The 19,909-nt window shown below is 42.5% G+C and overlaps 1 protein-coding gene across 1 annotated transcript in view; it reads left to right on the plus strand.

The window, feature by feature from the left end:
* Positions 1-3,142: 3,142 nt before the first annotated feature.
* LOC147899287 (WD-40 repeat family protein / notchless protein) overlaps positions 3,143-19,909 on the plus strand; it is a 139,646-nt gene continuing 122,879 nt past the window's right edge. The window contains exon 1 of the mRNA XM_087377995.1: positions 3,143-3,524. Within this exon, the coding sequence (XP_087234121.1) occupies positions 3,381-3,524 (144 nt within the window). The 5' untranslated portion in view covers positions 3,143-3,380. The remainder of the gene's footprint in view (positions 3,525-19,909) is intronic.

Raw genomic sequence — 19,909 nt, forward strand, 5'->3', positions numbered from 1 at the left:
TGCAAAAGAACCATTCTTATCATGCAACTTCGAAGGCTATGCAAGATGACACAAACTACATGGTGGCTATAACACTTTGTGTGGTGATTGCCATGCGGGTTGCTAAATGAAGACGATGATTGCTTGTATATCCCACACATTGTGCTTTGTTGTGGTTATCTTTCCTTTTTTATGAAGAAGATCTCTATAGTGTACGGTTGTCGAGGTGCTCAAACTTTCTCTTACATATAATATAGATTCTTTTCTCTTTTCTTATTGAATATGTATGTGCTGCAACACATGTGCTGTAAGATTTCCAAAACTCATTTGGCCTTGTTGAGGTAAAGAACCCAAAAGTTATTTACACGAGGGGCCTTTAATGCTTGATTGAGATCTTCTCTCCAATTTAGTTCCGGTCACATAGTCAACGCAATAATTTTCCTTCTCTATTCCAATAGGCGTAGAACATAGCCTTGTTCTAATAATATCACTATAACAAATGACAAGAATTCTCTCTCACACAAAGCACCACTTAATGATTTGAGAAAGAGCCAAAAGCACAAGAAGATGGCCACAATAACATGGTTCATTATCCCCTCCTAGATAAGTGGCTCATGCTTGCTCATCTACAGAGTATTTGGCATTTTTTCAATTAAAAGCACAAGGAGACAAATTATCCCCTCCTCTCCACAAAAATGACGGATGCATTTTACATAGCTTCTTTAATAGAAAGTGATATATGCCTTGTTGTAAAAATATGCCCATGGCATACAATATCAATGTCATACAAAAATTTGGCTTGTGGGGACATAATATGCATCATGCAACACCTCAAGTGATACCCTCACACTATCTCCAATCCTCGTAATAAGCTCCATCACCGGTACTCAAAGTACTCAAAGATCACATTAGTAACAATCAACTAAACAAATGATTGAATCAATTAGTCCCAACATAATTGCACTCAATATAATAAACAAACACAATAATAACACTAGAGTAACATCGGTATTAAAATGAAATTGCCCACAATACCGGCCATCTAGCATAATAAAAACACGAGTTTACTGCCCCCAATTAATCCATGTAAATTGCCACTAGAACCCTTGTTCGTATCTGGTGTGGTTTTATACATTGCTTTGACAAGACTATAATATCCGTAGCAATCGAGGCAAGGATTGTAATTTCCATAACAAGAGCATGCTATACTATTTCCTCTGCCACCCCTAACAACTTATGAGGGCAAGGAAAGACCATGAAAAATTTATTACCCCTCTTGGAACAGAGAATAGAAGGAGCAATAACGTTTTGGCATTTCCTTTCCAGCATGTCGATAAGAGAGAGCAACATTGTGGCATTTCTTCCACCTCTGGTTCAAAAGATCAATTTGGCTAAAGCAAATAGACAAATTTAGATAAACACCAAATGTTCTAGTCATAAGTATTTCTCCCGTGGATTGTCTTGACAATTAGTAGCATAATTTTGTTTATCTTTTGATTTTGTGCATATAGTCACATTCTTTATACACCATATGCTTTATATTCTAATTTTCTCATTCCTCACACCCTTTTTAGAACAAGAGGCCCCATATTAGAGCCAATATTGAGCAAGAGAACCAAGTGTGGTCACACTTGGAGCAGAAGGAAGCATGTAATGGCTTGTGAGGCTCTTTTAGTTAAATCAATTCTAAAGTTATGAAGATTGTTAATGAGATGCCTATTAGTTTTTCAAGTAGATTGTCATCATATGAAGTAGGGTGCAAGAATCACATCATTATGCCTTCTTTTTGGGCAATAATGTTTGTGATCATGAAAATACATTACCATTGCTAAATCATGGTGTGAATGGTGACTTGTAATCAAGAAATAACAGTCAGTATATGGCATATGTCTATGGTATTTTTTTAGCGACAGTGTCAGCCCATAGACTGCCCATATTATATATACCGTCGATATATGGGCTCATACTACGGTATAAGTTGAGACATCCCATAGTATTTTTAGGTAAGAGGAGATCTCTAGCTAAGTTTTTCTCTCTGGTTTGAGGCTTCCATTGTGGCATTGCTGCTCTAGCCAATGGGTGTGGTAGGAAAAGCTTCATGATTGCAGTCTCTATTTTGTGTTCGTTCATAAGAGTATGCTATGGCGTTGTCTTTGAATCATGGCTCAAACTCTTAACAAGGGAAAGCAATGGTTTATTATCACCTTGCAAAGTCTTTAAAAATATTAGCTCTAAGCATACACATTAAGTAGGTCCCCATGGGTGTTGTGATTTTCATTAAAAAGCTAAAGGGACAATCAATAAATATTCTCCTCCATATTGACTTTGGGTAGCAAAATAGGTTTGCAATCTATTATGTAACTTGTCCTTGATTGAGTGACTTTATTTATGGAAGAAGTTCATAGCGAACTTTTTTTTTCTTTCCCCTCACCTTTCACTTAAACCCTCGCTTTGCAATCTATTATGTAACTTGTCCTTGATTGAGTGACTTTATTTATGGAAGAAGTTCATTGTGAACTTTTTATTTCCTTTCTCCTAACCTTTCACTAAACCCTAATGAGGTCCAGTTGCCTTAGACCAATGGGCACAAGACTGCCCTAGTAGCTGGTGATTGAACATGTACACAACTGACACACACACCCGCTCCTACCGAGTTTTTCTCTATGATTTGAGGCTTCCATTGTGGCATTGCTATTCTAGCCAATCTTGGAATTGGGTGCGGTAGGAAAAACATGTGATGGTAGTCTTATAAATTCTATTGCATCTTTTTCAGCGGCTTGAATATTATGGCATAGGAAAAGCATCATGATTGCAGTCTCTATTTTGTGTTTGTTAGTAGGAGTACACTATGGCGTCGTCTTTGAATCATGACTCAAAGTCTTATTAGGGGAAAGTAATTGCTTATTATCACCAAATGAATCTACAAAGTTTTTAAGATTATTCACCTCTAAGCATTACACATTAGGACATACTAAGTAAAAGCTAAAGGGACAATCAATAAATATTTTCCTCCATATTGACTTTGGGCACCGAAATAGGTTTGCAATCTACCATCTATTATGTAACTTGTCCTTGATTGAGTGACTTATTTACGGACGGACAGTTACCCTTTCCCCGCACCTTCACTCAACCCTAACGAGGGCCAGCTGCCCTCGACTAATGGGTGCAAGACTGTCTGGCTGGTGATTACATACACCCCGCTTCACCACCAAGGCAGGCGGGTGGCCCAATTCAAAGCGAACTTAGTGAAAGGAACGCTAATTGAAAACATTGCTTAACCCACCCAAAAAGGTGCAAAAAGAAATTGTATTAGCTAAGTGCTCGAGAGGAGTAGGGTGATTAGAAAAGGATTCTAGTTCACGTATGGGTTGAGGGTTTAGAGCACATTTCGTGTCTCCGACATGGCCACTGATGTTGCTGTCGTCAACAATATCATTTGCGCGCTAGCCGATCCTGAAGGCAGATTTCTCGGAAAACCTGTGGATCTTCCTCAGAATGTCGGTCCCCCTGAACTCCAGGCTCTCGTTAACAACCTTCTCAAAAATGTGAGTTCTTCCTCGTACGTGAATCTTGAAATGGATATAGCATAGGGGCTCACAGAACTGCTGAAGATCCTTTCAGTGTCAAACAGCTGCGATGTAAAATGCTCGTTCGTTATAGCGAAGCATTCAATATTGGTGGTAAACGGGAAATTGACATCACGTGAATCAGGGATTTGACTCTCATATGTATAATCCATGTGTCGTCATGATAACCTATACGTCGGTCTTGTCCCTAGCACAAAGCAAACAGCCTCGTAGTAATGCATGCTCGATAAATTCACGGAAGGAGTATTGGCATTGACATTTGAGTTGAGGTGGGATGGAGGCTCTATCATGTTTCTGTGGATATGGATTTTGTTGGCGTTCATGTCACCCTAGTTTATTGTTGTACTTTGATGGAGATGGGAAAATATTCTACATGTATAATATGCCAAGACATACAAATGCCCTGCCAAGGAGACCAGCCTTGAGGTACACAAAACACACAATTGCAATATTTTGCTGGCCGGATGGAGAATGGTAGTAGAGGAGCTCTTTATGAAATCACGGAAGAAGTACAAGGTGTCATCCACGCACGAAGAGCTTCTCGATAGAGGTGCCTAAAGACACTATGATCTGATTTTCGGATGTGTCAACTTCATGATTGTAAGACACGTTAAGACACAACACGTTAGACAATGCTTTAGACATGGGTGTCTGAAGTGTCTTAAAGATATAATACCATAGCTAGCTGCTAGAAGTACACTTAGCATAGTAGTTAAGAGTCAAGGTTCAAGACTTAAAAGAGTCTAGGTTTACTGGTTGGCAACCAACATGGTGCCAGGTTTTGGAGCAAACTAGCACTACGGCCAGAGGTGTAGAAAGGATTGTGTCATCGGCTCAAAGTCCAATTTCTAAAGTAAACAGTTTAGGGTTTTTATTGTAAGAGTGCCTAAAGGTGTCTTACAGGAGAGTACATTAGACACGAGTGTCTTAGCAGCCATGGTTGACTTGATGAGAAACTGGTTGGGCCCTCATTGGCAGAGATTCCGTCTCACAGGTGTGGTGTCTGACCAGCTGAGAAACACGTTCTTATTCCCAACAGGTGAGGCAAGGAAGCAGTGGGTGCTGTGAGTAGCCTGACGTTTACCCTCTGACGGAGTCATCTGAGCTCATGAGGCTGTATTCTGCACTTGGACTTGTCGTAGGCTGAGCATTGATCTTCCTGAAGTGGCAAAGCCTACGTAGCCGCTGCTCCCTGGGAAATCTTGTATATTGGCTTCTGTAGTTATATAGCTGAGGTGAGGAAGCCTTGTGCTGTCTCTAGACTCTAGGGTAGAACTGAACAATGTCCAATCTACCTCTGGCTGGTTCAAGTCATTTTAACAAGCTGGTTGACTGGAAAGGTTGCTGTTAAAATCTACTTGTATCCAACAAGATGCAAAGCATCTCTTGTGGTGGTTGAATGTGTGGAGGATTCGTGAGTCAAGGAAGCTTAAAGTGTCCCAAGCTATATCCTGGAATTCCCTGGAAAGTGATAGTTGTCCAAAAAGCCATTCCTAGCTGAAGTAGAGTGGCCCCAAATGGTAGTATGATCTTATGATTATCGAGGGCTTACCCGAGATGTACCTAGAGAGCATGTGGGTCTGGAGTCTCTTGAAATGAGAATTCCATACCCACAAATGATGAGGAATTTTGGCTTCGCCTTCTTGAGGTGTGCTGAAAACATGGTCTCTCGAGCAGCTGCTAATTCAGGTCTAGAACATTGCTAGATACTATTCAGAAATGGAAAGAAAGAATAAATACAAGCAGTGAGAAAAAAACAGAAACAGGAAGAGCACATAGGGGCTACCTTCCATATCTTCCTCGCGACCACGTGGTTCCTGATCTTCGGCTGAGAGATGATACACCCTGCCACTCTTATTTGAGAGCGCTTGTCTAGATCTGAGTCGCTAAGGCACTTGCTCTCCAAATGTCTGAGTAGATTTTCAGATCCTCCGCTGAGATGAAGCTACTCTCCTCCTTGCAAAGTCCTCAACGCTAAGCAAGTTCACAAGTGTCGATCTTGAGACTGTGACCTGTCTGAAAACAAACTGTCATTTCCTTGGGTCTGATACTGTGTTAGAGATAAACTGTGAATGTGTCTTACTTGCTGAGCCAAGCCCGAACCAAATTATGAAGCGGAAAATAAAATGACCCTTGAGATATAATCTTCTTCTCATTGCTGCAGATGCTTGTGGTCGCTCTTCTTGCTGCTACATTCTGCCCATTGGCCCCGTGGTCAGCCTATAAGCTGTCCACATGGCAGCCCTTGTGATGGGCCAGATCATGATGATCTCCTGTGTGGCATGCATAGCTCATGTCCACAGGTTCTCTCTCATGCCTACACAAGTACCATGCCTCAATGCTCTCCTCATGTGGAGATTACCGCTGGAGAATTGTGAGGATTGGAGAAGGTGGAGAATCGAAAAACATGTAGCTCAGCTGATTTGAAGCTGCAAGAAGTAGAGACAAGAGGGCTATCAACATGATAAAACCCTAAAACCTAGGGCTAGTTAAAACTTATTCTACTAACTCAACCACTACCTGTGGTTAGGGGAAACAACCTTAGAAGGAAAAGGTGCTCCAAATCTTTGCGGAAAGCTTCAAATTTTTCTCGGGATAAAATGTAAAGCAGATGTGCAATGTTCTGATGTGTAGGACAGTAGATGAAACTAATCTCTTCTGCATGTAACCTCTCTGACATAATGATAATGGATCTCAATGTGTTTTGTGGGTGCATTGAAATACAGGATTCCATGCCACCGCTGCCTGTCAGCGAGTATGGGAGTAGATGGCTGCAAACCACCACGAAGACGTGCCATCAATCTCCTGAGCTATACACATTCAATTGTGGTTGTGAAGGCTGCCTTTTACTCAGCTTCACAAGAGGATGTTGCCACAGTGGATTGTTTCGTGCTCAACCAAGAAATGCATGAACTGCCAATGAAGAAACAATTTCCACTAGTGGAACGTCTGGTATCATAATCCCCAACCCAATCTTGATCACAGAAAGCATGCTAGTCAGAGTCACCCCCCCTAGAATAGAACAAAACAAAAGATTGAGTACCCTGGTATGTTTTTGGGTTGTGCATATACTTTCTCAATTGGAATACTCTGACTGTATATCCAGGCGAGTATTGCGGAGATTAATGAGGCATTGAACAGCTTGACTGTAGACAACAACATCAAAAGGTTCACCTGCATCATGCATGGACAGCCTCAACCCTGGCTCCATGGGAGTTGAAATAGGCTTGCAGTCCTGGAAATTGAACCTTTGTAACAGTCCTTGGATGTATTTTGACTGTTTGAGCACAATGCCTTCATTTGTTTGCATAAATTGAATGCCCCAATAATTGTGTAAAAATTCCTAGATGAGACATCTAAATGAAGCTTCAAGATCATTCTTGAATCCTGCAATTTTCTCTTCATTTATGCCTGTGAGCAGCATATCATCCACATATAGGATGACATCTTTTGTCTTTCTTGACATGGAGGGTATCTCTGAGTTGGACTATTCTGTAGACCCTGATTGATAAAAAATGTATGAATTTCCTCATGGAGTCTGCATACTTTATGTTCCTGACCAGGCTTATGAAAACCAACAGGTTGACTTACATACACTTCTTCCTGTGAGTCTGTTAAAACGAATTTGTATTCCGCTTTGAAACCCTAAAAACGAATCATTGCTGGTAGAAACGCAGCCTGGATTTCAATTCGCAGCAGATAATAACCAAGGTAGATTTCGAATTTCATAGATAATAGGGAAATACAGCATCTAATAGATTCATCTGACAAGGGGCAGCAGCAGATTTCTTCTAGGAATCAAAATGAACTGAGAGAGGGAGAGAAATGTTGGAAAGGTCACCTCCCCATCTGTAAGCCCCCATATGAGGAGAGCATGGGGGGGGGTGAACCTAAGCACAAAAGCATGGCACCCAGGTGCTAGTGAAGGGCCTGGCAGAGGCAGCTCAAGGAGCCTTCATGGCAGGATGCAGTCACGGAATAGGTGACCTGGATGGCAAGGGTTGCAGGCAGGATCTCGACCTGCAGCAAGCCCTGGACAAGGCGCAATGACAGCAGCAGGAACAGCAGTGCTTTGGGGTCTGGAAAGAAACCTGGCAGGCCAGCACAGCAGGCTGGAACAGGCCTCACATGGAGGCAGACAGTGGCGCAGGGCCACGTGGCAAGGCGGGGGAGCAAAGGCTGGGCTGGACCCTGTATTTATAGGGCATCTGCCCTTGAAAGGTGGGCCAAGGGCCCTTGTAATGAGTGCCCCAAAAGGGCAGCCCACAGTCCCATAAATGGGGAGCTGTGGGGTCGGTTTTCAGACAGACTGAGTCGGCCAGATTAGGGCTGACCAGTCGGTATTTTTGCAGGCCTTGGGGCCTATATATAGAGGTCATTCAGGCCTCATTTTATCATCATCTGGAGCAGCAATTCCATCAGCAGAAGGAGCAGCAGCAGGGCTACCTTTGGGCCTACAGTCAGGAGGAGAAAGAAGTACCTTGTGCTGCAGACCTAGCTTGCAGGAGGCTGCCCACCTAGGCTGGTTTCCAGACAGCAAGGTGGAGAGGATCATTCTAGACGGAAAGTCTACTCACGCTCGAGGTGGAGCACGCGGACTCTAGTCTAGAGATAGCCAGCAGATAGGAGAAGGACTTTGTGGTAAGATCAGAGGACCACACCATTGGTGGGACTCTGGATCTGTCTCTCTTGTATTGTGTCCATAGTTGTGGACGGAAATATATTATTTGGTGGTTTCTCTATCTAGTTTGGTTCATTGTCTATTGATGAGTCTGCACACCTATTGAATGCACATAAGTAAAGAAGTTTGTGATTCCACACCCACACCGCACACTGTGTGAGCTCCTGGGCATTACTATCAGTCTTCCGCTGCGTGTACCCTTTGTTGGGTATTTTCTAACAAGAAAGAACATAGATTGCTACTTCCACGTAATATTTTTGCAATATTTCACAAGAACTTCGCGATAGAAACTGAAGAACACAAACTGAAATCTGAAAATTAGAATTGCATCACTTGTCTGAAAGATTCTTCGCAATAGAACAGAGGGAGAGAAGAAGGAGACGCAGCACGCGCAACACTAGGGCCGAGAAATAAGGGCTGGAGCCCCCCCAAGTTCTTTATTGCAATAGAAAATACTACAACTGGCTCTGAGAAGAGCATGAAGCTGAGTACAATTCTTGAATGAATATGGGAGGCATGGGGCCTTTCTTTTATGGACTAGGCCTAGCTTTTTGCTAGGCTTGTTAGAAACATGGTGAAGAGAGAGAGAGAGAGAGAGAGAGAGAGAGAGAGAGAGAGAGTTAGGGTGTGAGGAAATAATGCTCAAATGAAGACATAATGAAAGGCTCTCATTCATTCATCAAGTGTATCATGACAAGTGAAGTACAAGCCTTTATATAGGCTACTCACACACACTCTAGCTCCTAGTGCATATGAGATAAGTCCCATGATGACACGTGGCACTCACATAAGACTCACACGCATGGTGAAGGGAGAGAGAGAGAGAGAGAGAGAGAGAGTTAGGGTGTGAGGAAATAATGCTCAAATGAAGACATAATGAAAGGCTCTCATTCATTCATCAAGTGTATCATGACAAGTGAAGTACAAGCCTTTACATAGGCTACTCACACACACTCTAGCACCTAGTGCATATGAGATAAGTCCCATGATGACACGTGGCACTCACACGAGACACACACTTAAACTAGTACTAGATCACCTAGTACTACACACTAACACTTCACACCAACACACTCTTTGACTATGATATCTCCAACACCCCCCTTCAGAGCAAAGAGGTGTGAGACCCAACACGCAAGAGTAGACCGATCCCCCCTCCACCGCAATACTCCCCCTCCAGAGCAAGTCCAACTATCCAACACCTCCCGTGTGATAGTGACTTCTCAGTCAGCTTGCGACTGGCAAGGGCAAACCATCACTCGTCATCCCCCCTGTCATGACAAGAGAAATGATTATTTAGTTAATTAATAGTCATTAGAACTTTATTATTGTTAGGCGCCAATTTGATGGTGCGGTTATATGTTTGTATTTATGATCGATCAAGCGATGTAAATAGTACCGCCAAAACTATGTAACATTGGCCAATGATTAGTAATAAAGATGTGCACACACGTGTCTAGGTCCTAGGGGCAATAGGAAAGGGAAAGGGTGCATTAGAGTGCATTGAATGGTAGGTGCATGGGTCATAGGCTAAGGGTAGGTGTAAATGGGAAGATGGAACTTGAGTGATCTCAAGGGACATTAATGAAAGGGTATCACCCTTTCATTGTGAATCTCACGTTGCATTCTTTCTACCACATTGCATTCATCCGTCATTTTCGAAAAGTGCGGATCTTCACATTTGGTATCAGAGGGGCGACGATCCACGAGCGGGACGAGAAGAGGGCGACAGTTGCGAACGACGGAAGTCGCAAGAGAGGTTGGCGGAAAAGGATCACGACTGACCGATCTCGAGGTTGTGAGACAAGGGATTTTTCTGAAAAAATTCTGGCCTTCAATGGTGAACGGGGTGTTCTCGCCCCCCCCCCCCCCCCCCCCAACGTGAATGTACCCTTAAACCGTGAGAAAAAGGTATTCCCGTTCTACCCAACGGGAAGTCGGATCAGAATAAGATTTTAAGGGAGTGATCCACCCATCAAGTACCCCCTATAACGGTATCTAGAGCTCCAATCCGCTCAAAACAAGGTGCCCAAACGGAGCGTACCAGTTTACAGCAGAAATACAAGAAGAAAAGCTTGAAAGAGAAGGGAAAGGAGGTGATTTTAAGTGTCTTCTCAACACAAACGAAGCGGGAGTCGGATAAGTACCACCACCTCTACAACACTTGAAGTTTGCTGTAAAATAAACCTTCTTTTTTGAAATTACAGCAAGACATTTTCTCTCTTGTATTACTAAAAGGAAAGAATGGAAGGGGAAGGGACATATAACAATGAACTTATTCCTTTTCCTCCATTACCCCAAGGAGAGAGAGAAAGAACACCTTCACCCCCTCTTGAAGAGAATGGATTAGGTGAGAGTTATACACATCTTGAGTATGATAACCCACAAATAGATTTACAGCAGTCTCTCCTTCAAGAACCTCCTGATAGGGAGTTCTCCTTTCGTAATGAAAGAAGAAATGAGACCAGCCAAGAACAAGGTGATGAGTTCACGCCTTCAACTCAAAACCCAATACACATGGATTCTAATCCAAGTGCAAGAGGAAGAGAGGAGACTCCTGTTGATAAGCTGGTTTTCCAGCTTAGCAATATGATTGAGCAGTCCATTATGACAAGATTAGGGACTAAGAGGACTTTAAACTTCGGGGATGAAGAGTTGAGTAACCCTTCTAAGAGGTCCAAATTCCAACCGCGAGAGAGAATTGAGTTCCCCAAATATGATGGGGCAAGGGAGGCTGACAAAATCCTCAATTGGATTCGTCATTTTGAGCTATACTTTGCCCATCAAGACAAGACCGAGCAAGAGAAGCTTGCTCTTGCCACATTGCATCTGCAGAAGGATGCTCTAATGTGGTGGTCCTTGTCACAAACAGGAAAAGAGCCTATTCATGAATGGGCTAAATTTGTGGAGCAATTGAAAACCACTTTCATGCCACCGAGGCATGAAGAGAACCTAACCTTTCGTTGGGAGAGGTTTAGGCAGTTCGATAATGAGAGTAATGCAGATTTTATAGCTAGATTTTGGAAACTCTCTCTAGAGTTACCCGAAAAGAGTGAGGAAGATAGTAGAAAGAAGTATTTAGCAGCTTTAAGCCCAAAAGTAAGGTACGAGGTTGAAATGTTTAACCCGACCACGCTTAAGGACCTCACTAAGCTGGTTGAAATAGCCAAGAGAAAATTGAATCCTCGTAAACCCTTCAATAAGGAGTATGGGTCATCATCTAAGACCAATAATATACCCACTTTTAGGAAACCAAACCGGTTTAAGAACAATAAAGGGAAGGGTAAAGCTCTTGTAAGGAATGTGAACAGCCAATCACGTCCTGGATGGGTGCCATTTCCTTCTATGACTGACGAAGAGAAGAGGAAGTTGATTAAGGAAGGAAAATGTTTCGGTTGTAAGAAACATAAGCCAGGGCACGTATGGCATAAGTGTCCCGTTCTCTTGGCTAAGATTGCCAAGACGAATTCAGTAAAAGGGAAAGCCAAGGCATCCAAGCAGGAGGGTGAGGCTTCTACCTTGTCACCCTCGAAATCTACTGTGACTATTGAGCCAATAGTGAATGCTGTCCATTTAGCCAATACCTTTGGGCCTCATGATCTTTTTAAGGTGTATGGATTCGTGAATGGACAGAGAATAGTGGTTCTCCTAGATGATGGATGTAATTATGACTTAGTAAGTGATAGATTGGCAAAATTACTCCATCTTAAACCAGAACCTATAAAAAACATGTTGCTTTCAGGAGCTTTTAGGGGACACAATGAAGAAGACACATCCATAGTACGAAATATTCCTTTTCGTATACAAAAATATAGAGATCGAAGGGATTTTCTAGTAGCCCCTTTACAAGACGTTGACATGATTCTAGGTAAACCATGGCGGTATGATTTTAACCCTCTATTCATCCTCATACTCATCATTGTTGCTTTGTACATAAGGATGAAAACATAAGGATCGTAGGGGATCGGGACGTGTATACAATTCCATTGATTACACCTACCCAAGCGAAAAGATTGGTAAAAAGAGGGGTAGATTGTAATCTTGTGTATATACGGGTTTCACGAGATCTTCATATCTCAAAAGAAGATCGGAAGAGAAATGAGTTCCTTAGAGCTTATGAGGATTGATTTTCAAGAGATGACTCATTCGAATTGCCTATGGAGAGAGAAGATGATCATGCCATAGACTTAGAGCCAGGAGCTTCTCCTCCATGTAGAGCCCCATATAGGATGAATAGGATAGAAATGGAGGAGGTAGAAAAACAAATTGAAGATCTGTTGCAAAAAGGCCTAATTCGACCAAGCAGTTCTCCATTTGGAGCACCTGTATTATTGGTTAAGAAGAAGGATGAATCATATCGTATGTGTATAGATTACTGTGCTTTGAATAAACTTACGATTAAGAACCGGTATCCGATTCCAAGAGTGGATGATTTATTGGATATGCTTAAAGGTGCTAAAGTTTTTAGCAAATTGGATTTGAAATCTGGTTATCATCAACTTCGTATGAAAGCTGGGGATGAACATAAGACTGCTTTTTGCACTCTCACTGGACATTATGAGTTTTTGGTCATGCCTTTTGGCCTAACTAATGCTCCAGCCACTTTTAGTAGGCTGATGAGAAGGGTTTTGCGACCCTACTTGGAAAAATTTGTCATAGTCTTTTTTGATGACATTTTAGTGTTCAGCCAGAATGAGGAAGAGCATAAGGATCACCTTGCTAAGGTGATGGAGCTCCTAAGTAAGGATCGATTGTTCCTAAATACCAAGAAGAGTGAGTTTTTCAAGACAGAAATAGAGTATTTGGGACACATTGTGTCTGCCGAGGGAATTCGGGTTGACCCTAAAAAGGTCAAGGCCATAATTGAATGGCCAATACCCAAAAACATACATGAGCTGAGATCCTTCCTAGGGATGTGTAGTTATTATCGCAGATTCATTAAGAATTTTGCACGTCTTGCTTCCCCACTAACAGATTTGTTGAAGAAGCATTCCTTGTATGAGTGGGGAGAGGTTCACCAAGTAGCTTTTGAGGAGCTTAAGAGAACATTGGTGACTGCACTAGTGTTAACACTTCCGGACATGGACAAAGAGTTATTTGTTGTATGTACGGATGCAAGTGGTACCTCGATTGGGGCAGTGTTGATGCAAGGAGGGCATCCCATTGCTTATGAGAGTAGAAAACTTCAAGGGGCTGAATTAAAATATATCACGTATGAGAAGGAGTTATTGGCAGTCATTCATGCTCTAAAGTTATGGAATCATTATTTATATGGTTCTGCTTTCAAGATTAAGACTGACCATCAAAGTATCAAGCACTTCTTTTCTCAACCCATTGTCTCTTCAAGGCAAATCAAATGGGCTGAATATATTCAATCCTTTGGGCAACCAAATATCGAATATCAGCCAGGAAAGGAGAATTTAGTAGCTGATGCTTTGAGTAGACGGCCCCAAGTTAATCACGTTTCTGTGATTAAGGAGAAATCATTAGGAGCAATGGTTGAAGCTTATCCTTTAGATGAGGACTTCGCTGACATTTATGGGAAGATTCAGCGTAATGAGGTCGGGGATTTAGAGGCTTTATTCATCGTGGATGGATACTTATTTTTGGGACGTGCCATATGTGTACCCAAAACATTTCGGTATCTAGTCATGAGTGAGTTACATGCGAGTCCATATTCTGGACATAGAGGCATTAGAGGGACCATTGACAATATTGAGAGATACTTCCATTGGCCTAAACTTCGCAAAGAAGTTTCGACCTTTGTTCAACAATGTGACGTATGTCAGCGCATTAAATCTGACACAAGTAAGACTGCTGGTCTTTTGCAGCCTTTGCCTATTCCTTCGGAAAGGTGGGAACACATTACAATGGATTTTGTGTCTGGTTTCCCCAAGGTTGGTCAGTTTGAGCAGATTTTCACTGTTATAGATAGGCTGAGTAAACAAGCTCATTTTATTCCCTGTAAAAAAGACTTGTCTGCTCCTGAAACAGCAAGGTTATTCATTAGGGAAATCTTCAGGTTACATGGGTTATCAAAATCCATTGTATCCGATAATGATGGCCGTTTCATTAGCAACTTTTGGACAGCTCTATTAGAGAATCTCGGAACCAAACTGAAATTTACTACAGCCTTCCATCCTCAAGGAGATGGACAAAGTGAGAATGCCAATCAAACCATAATTACTTTACTTCGAGCTTATGTCCATGACCAACCTAGAAGGTGGCCAGAGTTCGTACCCATGTTAGAGTTTGCTTATAATAACACTGTACATACTTCCACCAAGAAAGCCCCATTTGAAATCATCTATGGGCAATGTTTACCCACTCCAATAACACACTTGGGGGACCGAATTTTTGCTGCTGACCAGTTTGTTGAGGATATGTCACAGGTTATTGAGCAGGTAAAAGAACATATTAAGAAGGCCCAGGTTCAACAATCCAAGGCAGCGAATAAAAAAAGAAAAGAAGTTTATTACAAGGAGGATGATTGGGTTTTATTGAAGATTGATAAAAGAAGAATCAAGTCAGTGAGAGGAAGTACCAAACATGTCAAGCTAGCACCGAAGTTTTATGGTCCATTTCAGATTTCAGCAGCTTTTAATCCAAAAGAAGGATCCAGAGCGTATGAGCTGAAGTTACCAGCCCACTAGCGTATGAAGAACATCTTTCATGTGAGCAATTTGAAGAGATACCATGGCGATACTTCTGCGTTTTTGGATACTCAGCATCAAGAAGAACCTAAACTTGAAGACGGGACTGAAGTTCTTGCTCCGGAACAGATCGTGTACCATAAAGAGAAGAGTACTCGTGGAAAGAAGAGATATATGTATTTACTGAAGTTTAAAAACCACAGATACTCGCAGATTACAAAGAGGCGATGCAATGGCAGAAGTAATAAGAGAAAGTGCACGTAAGAGGAAGAGACAAGCAATAATCCAGAAGAGGACTTCTGCTCATTCAAGCAGGAGGGAGTGTCATGACAAGAGAAATGATTATTTAGTTAATTAATAGTCATTAGAACTTTATTATTGTTAGGCGCCAATTTGATGGTGCGGTTATATGTTTGTATTTATGATCGATCAAGCGGTGTAAATAGTACCGTCAAAACTATGTAACATTGGCCAATGATTAGTAATAAAGATGTGCACACACGTGTCTAGGTCCTAGGGGCAATAGGAAAGGGAAAGGGTGCATTAGAGTGCATTGAATGGTAGGTGCATGGGTCATAGGCTAAGGGTAGGTGTAAATGGGAAGATGGAACTTGAGTGATCTCAAGGGACATTAATGAAAGGGTATCACCCTTTCATTGTGAATCTCACGTTGCATTCTTTCTACCACATTGCATTCATCCGTCATCTCTCTCCCACCTTGCATGTAGGTCGAAAAAGAGACAAGTACTCTCAGGAGGGCGCTCTTTCCCATTGGAGGGCCAATCGGCATTCAAATTTTGCATGCATTGTACACATTTGCATTTTCAAAAAGTGTGGATCTTCACACCCCCTTACTTTGCACTGGGTGGTCAATACCATCAACCAAAGTAAAACACAATACAATCATTTTTGGGGGACAACCCAGGGCGGAGGATCTCTTATTGACTCCAAAGATATTCAATTTAGAGGGACAACTCAAGTCTGAGAACCTTTATGTGACTCAACACAAAGCATAGGGGTTTAGAAAGCCCAACCCTGACCCTCGTCGTCAAGAGAGAGGCCGTGAACCTCGGCTGTAGCTGCATGTATCTTCTCTGGGGGCTCTTTAGGTTCAGCTTCGTCTTCAGCCAAAAGATTGGCATGATGCTTCTCTTGTTCCTGTGCTTTCTTCTTGAAGCAATGGGCTTCAATGTGTCCTTTCTATTTGCAAAACCTGCAAAAGATGTTGGTCTTCCATTTGCTTGTGGAAGCAAATGCATGATCAATAGGAGAGGCAAGAGCGGCTTCCTTATTGCGACGATCCTTCTCAGTGAGGAGGGCCACCATATCATCAAACGTGGTAGTGGAAAGACGAAGGATCTCGAGAGTGTACTCAATGCGAGAAATGCCATGCATACTCTTCATAAGGACGGCCATCTTATCTTCATCATTAGGAACACTCTTCAAACTTGAGAGTTGTTGAACAAGAGATTGAAACCTGGCTAGATGATCACTTAACTCATCACTCTTCCATTTTTAGATCATAAAATTTGAGCTTTAAGAAGACTTTAGAGTTGGTGATTTTATTACCAAAGAAGCTCTCAAGGCGATCCCAAATCTCCTTAGCAGTTGATTTGACTTCCTTCTCTTCAAGTTCCCTACTCGTGGAGAAGTTCAAGGGGGAAGGCTTTCCCACATGGCAAACCAAGATGCATCATGCAATTATTGCTGATGCGTGAAGGAGTTTGGGATGTTGTTGAGGAAGAGCGTCTTGAGACAACTAATCAGCAACAGCAACAACGGAAATTATGGAAGCAGCAGAATGCCAGGGCCATTGCTCTTATTGGTCTTTGCTTGGCCAGCTCTCTCATTCATCATGTGGACGTAAAATCAACTGCTAAGGAGATTTGGGATCACAAATGATGATTTGAAGTCCACATACTCATCACTCTCTTCCATTTTCAGATCATAAAATTTCAGTCTCAAGAAGAGATCTGTTGTAGACGGCTATGCAGCAGCAGCACATAACACCCTGTTTTTGGCGATGGAATGCTCCAAAACAGCTCTGAAGGTCCACACGTACAGGCGCCTCCTGGGAAATGAGCCGACCAGCAAGCTAATAGGGTGCCAAGACAACCTAGAGCAACTCGAGGACAGCTCCTAGACAGTCCGGGTAGAGGCGGCAGGCTATGGAGGGAAAAACAGAAGCAAATGGCTGAAAAGGAGGCGGAATAGAGGCAGCTGAGCAGGCAAGAAAAGGCCAGGCAGAGGTGGCTTATGGAGAGGCTCTAAACAGCTGCAAACAGCAGGGAATGGAGTCGAAACAGGGTGAACAACAGGCAGGAAGATATGATAACAGAGGCGGCTGCAAGAGGAGAGACAATGGAGAGCTGTGGTGCAGAAACCCTAGGCGGCAGCAGGCTGTAGAAGAGGCTGAAGCAGATTTAGGGTTTTGAATTAGGGTTAGGTCTAGGATGACGTGGCAGCTATGGCTATGTCAGGGCTAACCTAGCTCTGATACCATGTTCGGAATATGGTGAAGGGAGAGAGAGAGAGAGAGAGTTGGGGTGTGAGGAAATAATGCTCAAATGAAGACATAATGAAAGGCTCTCATTCATTCATCAAGTGTATCATGACAAGTGAAGTACAAGCCTTTATATAGGCTACTCACACAAACTCTAGCACCTAGTGCATATGGGATAAGTCCCATGATGACACGTGGCACTCACATAAGACACACACACATAAACTAGTACTAGATCACCTAGTACTACACACACACTTCACACCAACACATATCCAACAGGGCCTGCTTTCTAAAAGCTACTTTTACATAAAGCCAAACTTTTTAGGCATTCTTTTTAAATCTGGTGCTTTTGGCACTTTTTTAAAATCTAGTGGGTCCTCCTTTTAAAGAGGTGCCCCCTTGTCCATACTTTTAGGCCTCATGGGGCTTGCTTTTTTTTGTGCCTTTCTCCGCACTCTTGGGTCCTTTTGCACTCTCTTAGGTCTTACACATTGCACAAACAAGTTCCAACACTTTAACCCATTAGAGGTTAGTGAAATGCATGAATTCTAGTTCTTGGGCTAATCCTAGTCCCTTGTGGGCATCCCCACAGTTCTCTTTTACTAATGCAAAGCAAAAGTAAAACAAGGCTTATCTAGTTAACCAAAGTCAACTTTCTTGACCATCGCCAATGCAATAAAGATTCCTCTTTATGTCTTGGGAGAAGTACCAATTTGGTGACAGGGACAAAGGTTTGATCATTATCTATCCCCTTCTGCTGAGAATAGCCTTTGGTGACCAACCTTGCCTTGTACCTTGTCAATGGTACATCAGATCTTCTTTGATCTTGTACACCCACTTTGTCCCAATAGGTTTCTTCCCTATGGGCAAATCCACCAGCTCCCATGTGTATTGTTCTTCATGATAGAATCCAATTTGAGCTGAATGGACCTCATCTAATGTCCATCGTCTTGAGCATCCTAAAAACTACTTGGTTCATGTGTATCATACAGTGAGCTCATCTGAGCTGATTCAACAAAGTTTGCTCTACCTGTCCCTCTTGAGCCAGCCCTTGTTCTATTGGAGAGAAGGGCTGAAAGTCTGCTGTCTTGCAGCCATCTAGGGACTGTTCTAGCTTCCTGTGAAGCAGCCCTCTCATTCTCTGATCATCTCCTGCACGTCCTCATGTGTGATAGGCTGATGCTAGACCTGATCTGGAGCATCCTCAAAACTGCTTGGTTCATCTGTAGTGAAATAATTTAAATTGAATCAACAAAGCTTGCTTCACCTGTGACCTATCCCTCTTGAGCCAGGCCTTGTTCTACTGGGGAGAGGGGCCGAAAGTCTGCTGTCCTGCAGAGTCTGTAACAACCATCTAGGGACTGTTCTAGCTTACTGTGAAGAAGCCCTCTCTTCTCTGATAATCTCCTGCACATCCTCACGTGATAGGCTGATCCTGGACCTGATTTGGAGCATTCAAAGGTGCTGTGCATGAGCATGTACAAATATATGTGTGTGTGTGTGTGTGTGTGTGTGTGGAGAGAGAGAGAGAGAGAGCAACCAATAGAAGATCAGAATATTCAGCCTGCGTGTGTGTGTGTGTGTGTGTGTATTGAAGTGCCTTCAACTGCTAGTGGAAGCAACCCTTCAAACACATCGTGAGTGCCTGTATGTAGCTGGCTATCAAACTCAGTCATGAACTGATCTGAATTTTCTGCAAAAATCACATCTCTACTAACAGAAATCCTTCTCGTCTGAGGATGTAGGTATGGTAAGCCTTGCTCTCACTGTGGTAGCCTACAAAAATGCATTTAATTGCCTAATCATCCAAGTTGCTTCTCAATCGACTACATAGGCTACACAAGCAACATCCTGAGGTAGTCCACCTTGGATTTTCTGTTGTACCAAGCCTCAAAAGGAGGCACAGCCTTGGTGGGCATTTATTCAAAACATGTGTTGCATACATTATTGCCTCCATAGAAAATCTGCATGGCAACCTCTTCCCTTTGATCATGCATTTGGCCATCTCCATTAGAGACCTATTCTTCCTCTCAGCAGCACCATTTTGATGAGGTGTATAAGGGGCTGTACACTGATGCACACTCCCTCTGTCCTTAAAAATTCTTTGAAGGCATATGAGAGTGAAAGACATTAGCTTTTTCTTTCAAAGGATACACCCATGAAAATCTTAGAAATCGCCTATGAATGTAACAAAACATAGATGCTTCCTCATAGGACTGCACATCTCACTCTATATGAGATGCAATTTTCTCTGAGCTCTAACATATCCATTCATAGGAAAGGCATTCTTGTGCATTTTTCCCAATATTCACCCTTCACAAACATGTCTAGGAGTAGTCTCCAAAGTAGGTGTACCAACCATACTCTGATGTTGAGAGTCTTACTGGCTCTCTTCTGTTACTCCAAGATGGTGGCCTTCGCAGGTTCCCATTTCATAGCGTCTACCCATTTGGAAGTCTCTGCAATAGGCGATGCGTGATGGCTATTTGTGCCTCTACTGCTG

Source organism: Dipteris shenzhenensis, chromosome 8 (genome assembly GCF_047967505.1).
Source record: "Dipteris shenzhenensis isolate YYH24624 ecotype China chromosome 8, Dip_SZ_1.0, whole genome shotgun sequence".
In the NCBI taxonomy this organism is placed as follows: Eukaryota; Viridiplantae; Streptophyta; class Polypodiopsida; order Gleicheniales; family Dipteridaceae; genus Dipteris; species Dipteris shenzhenensis.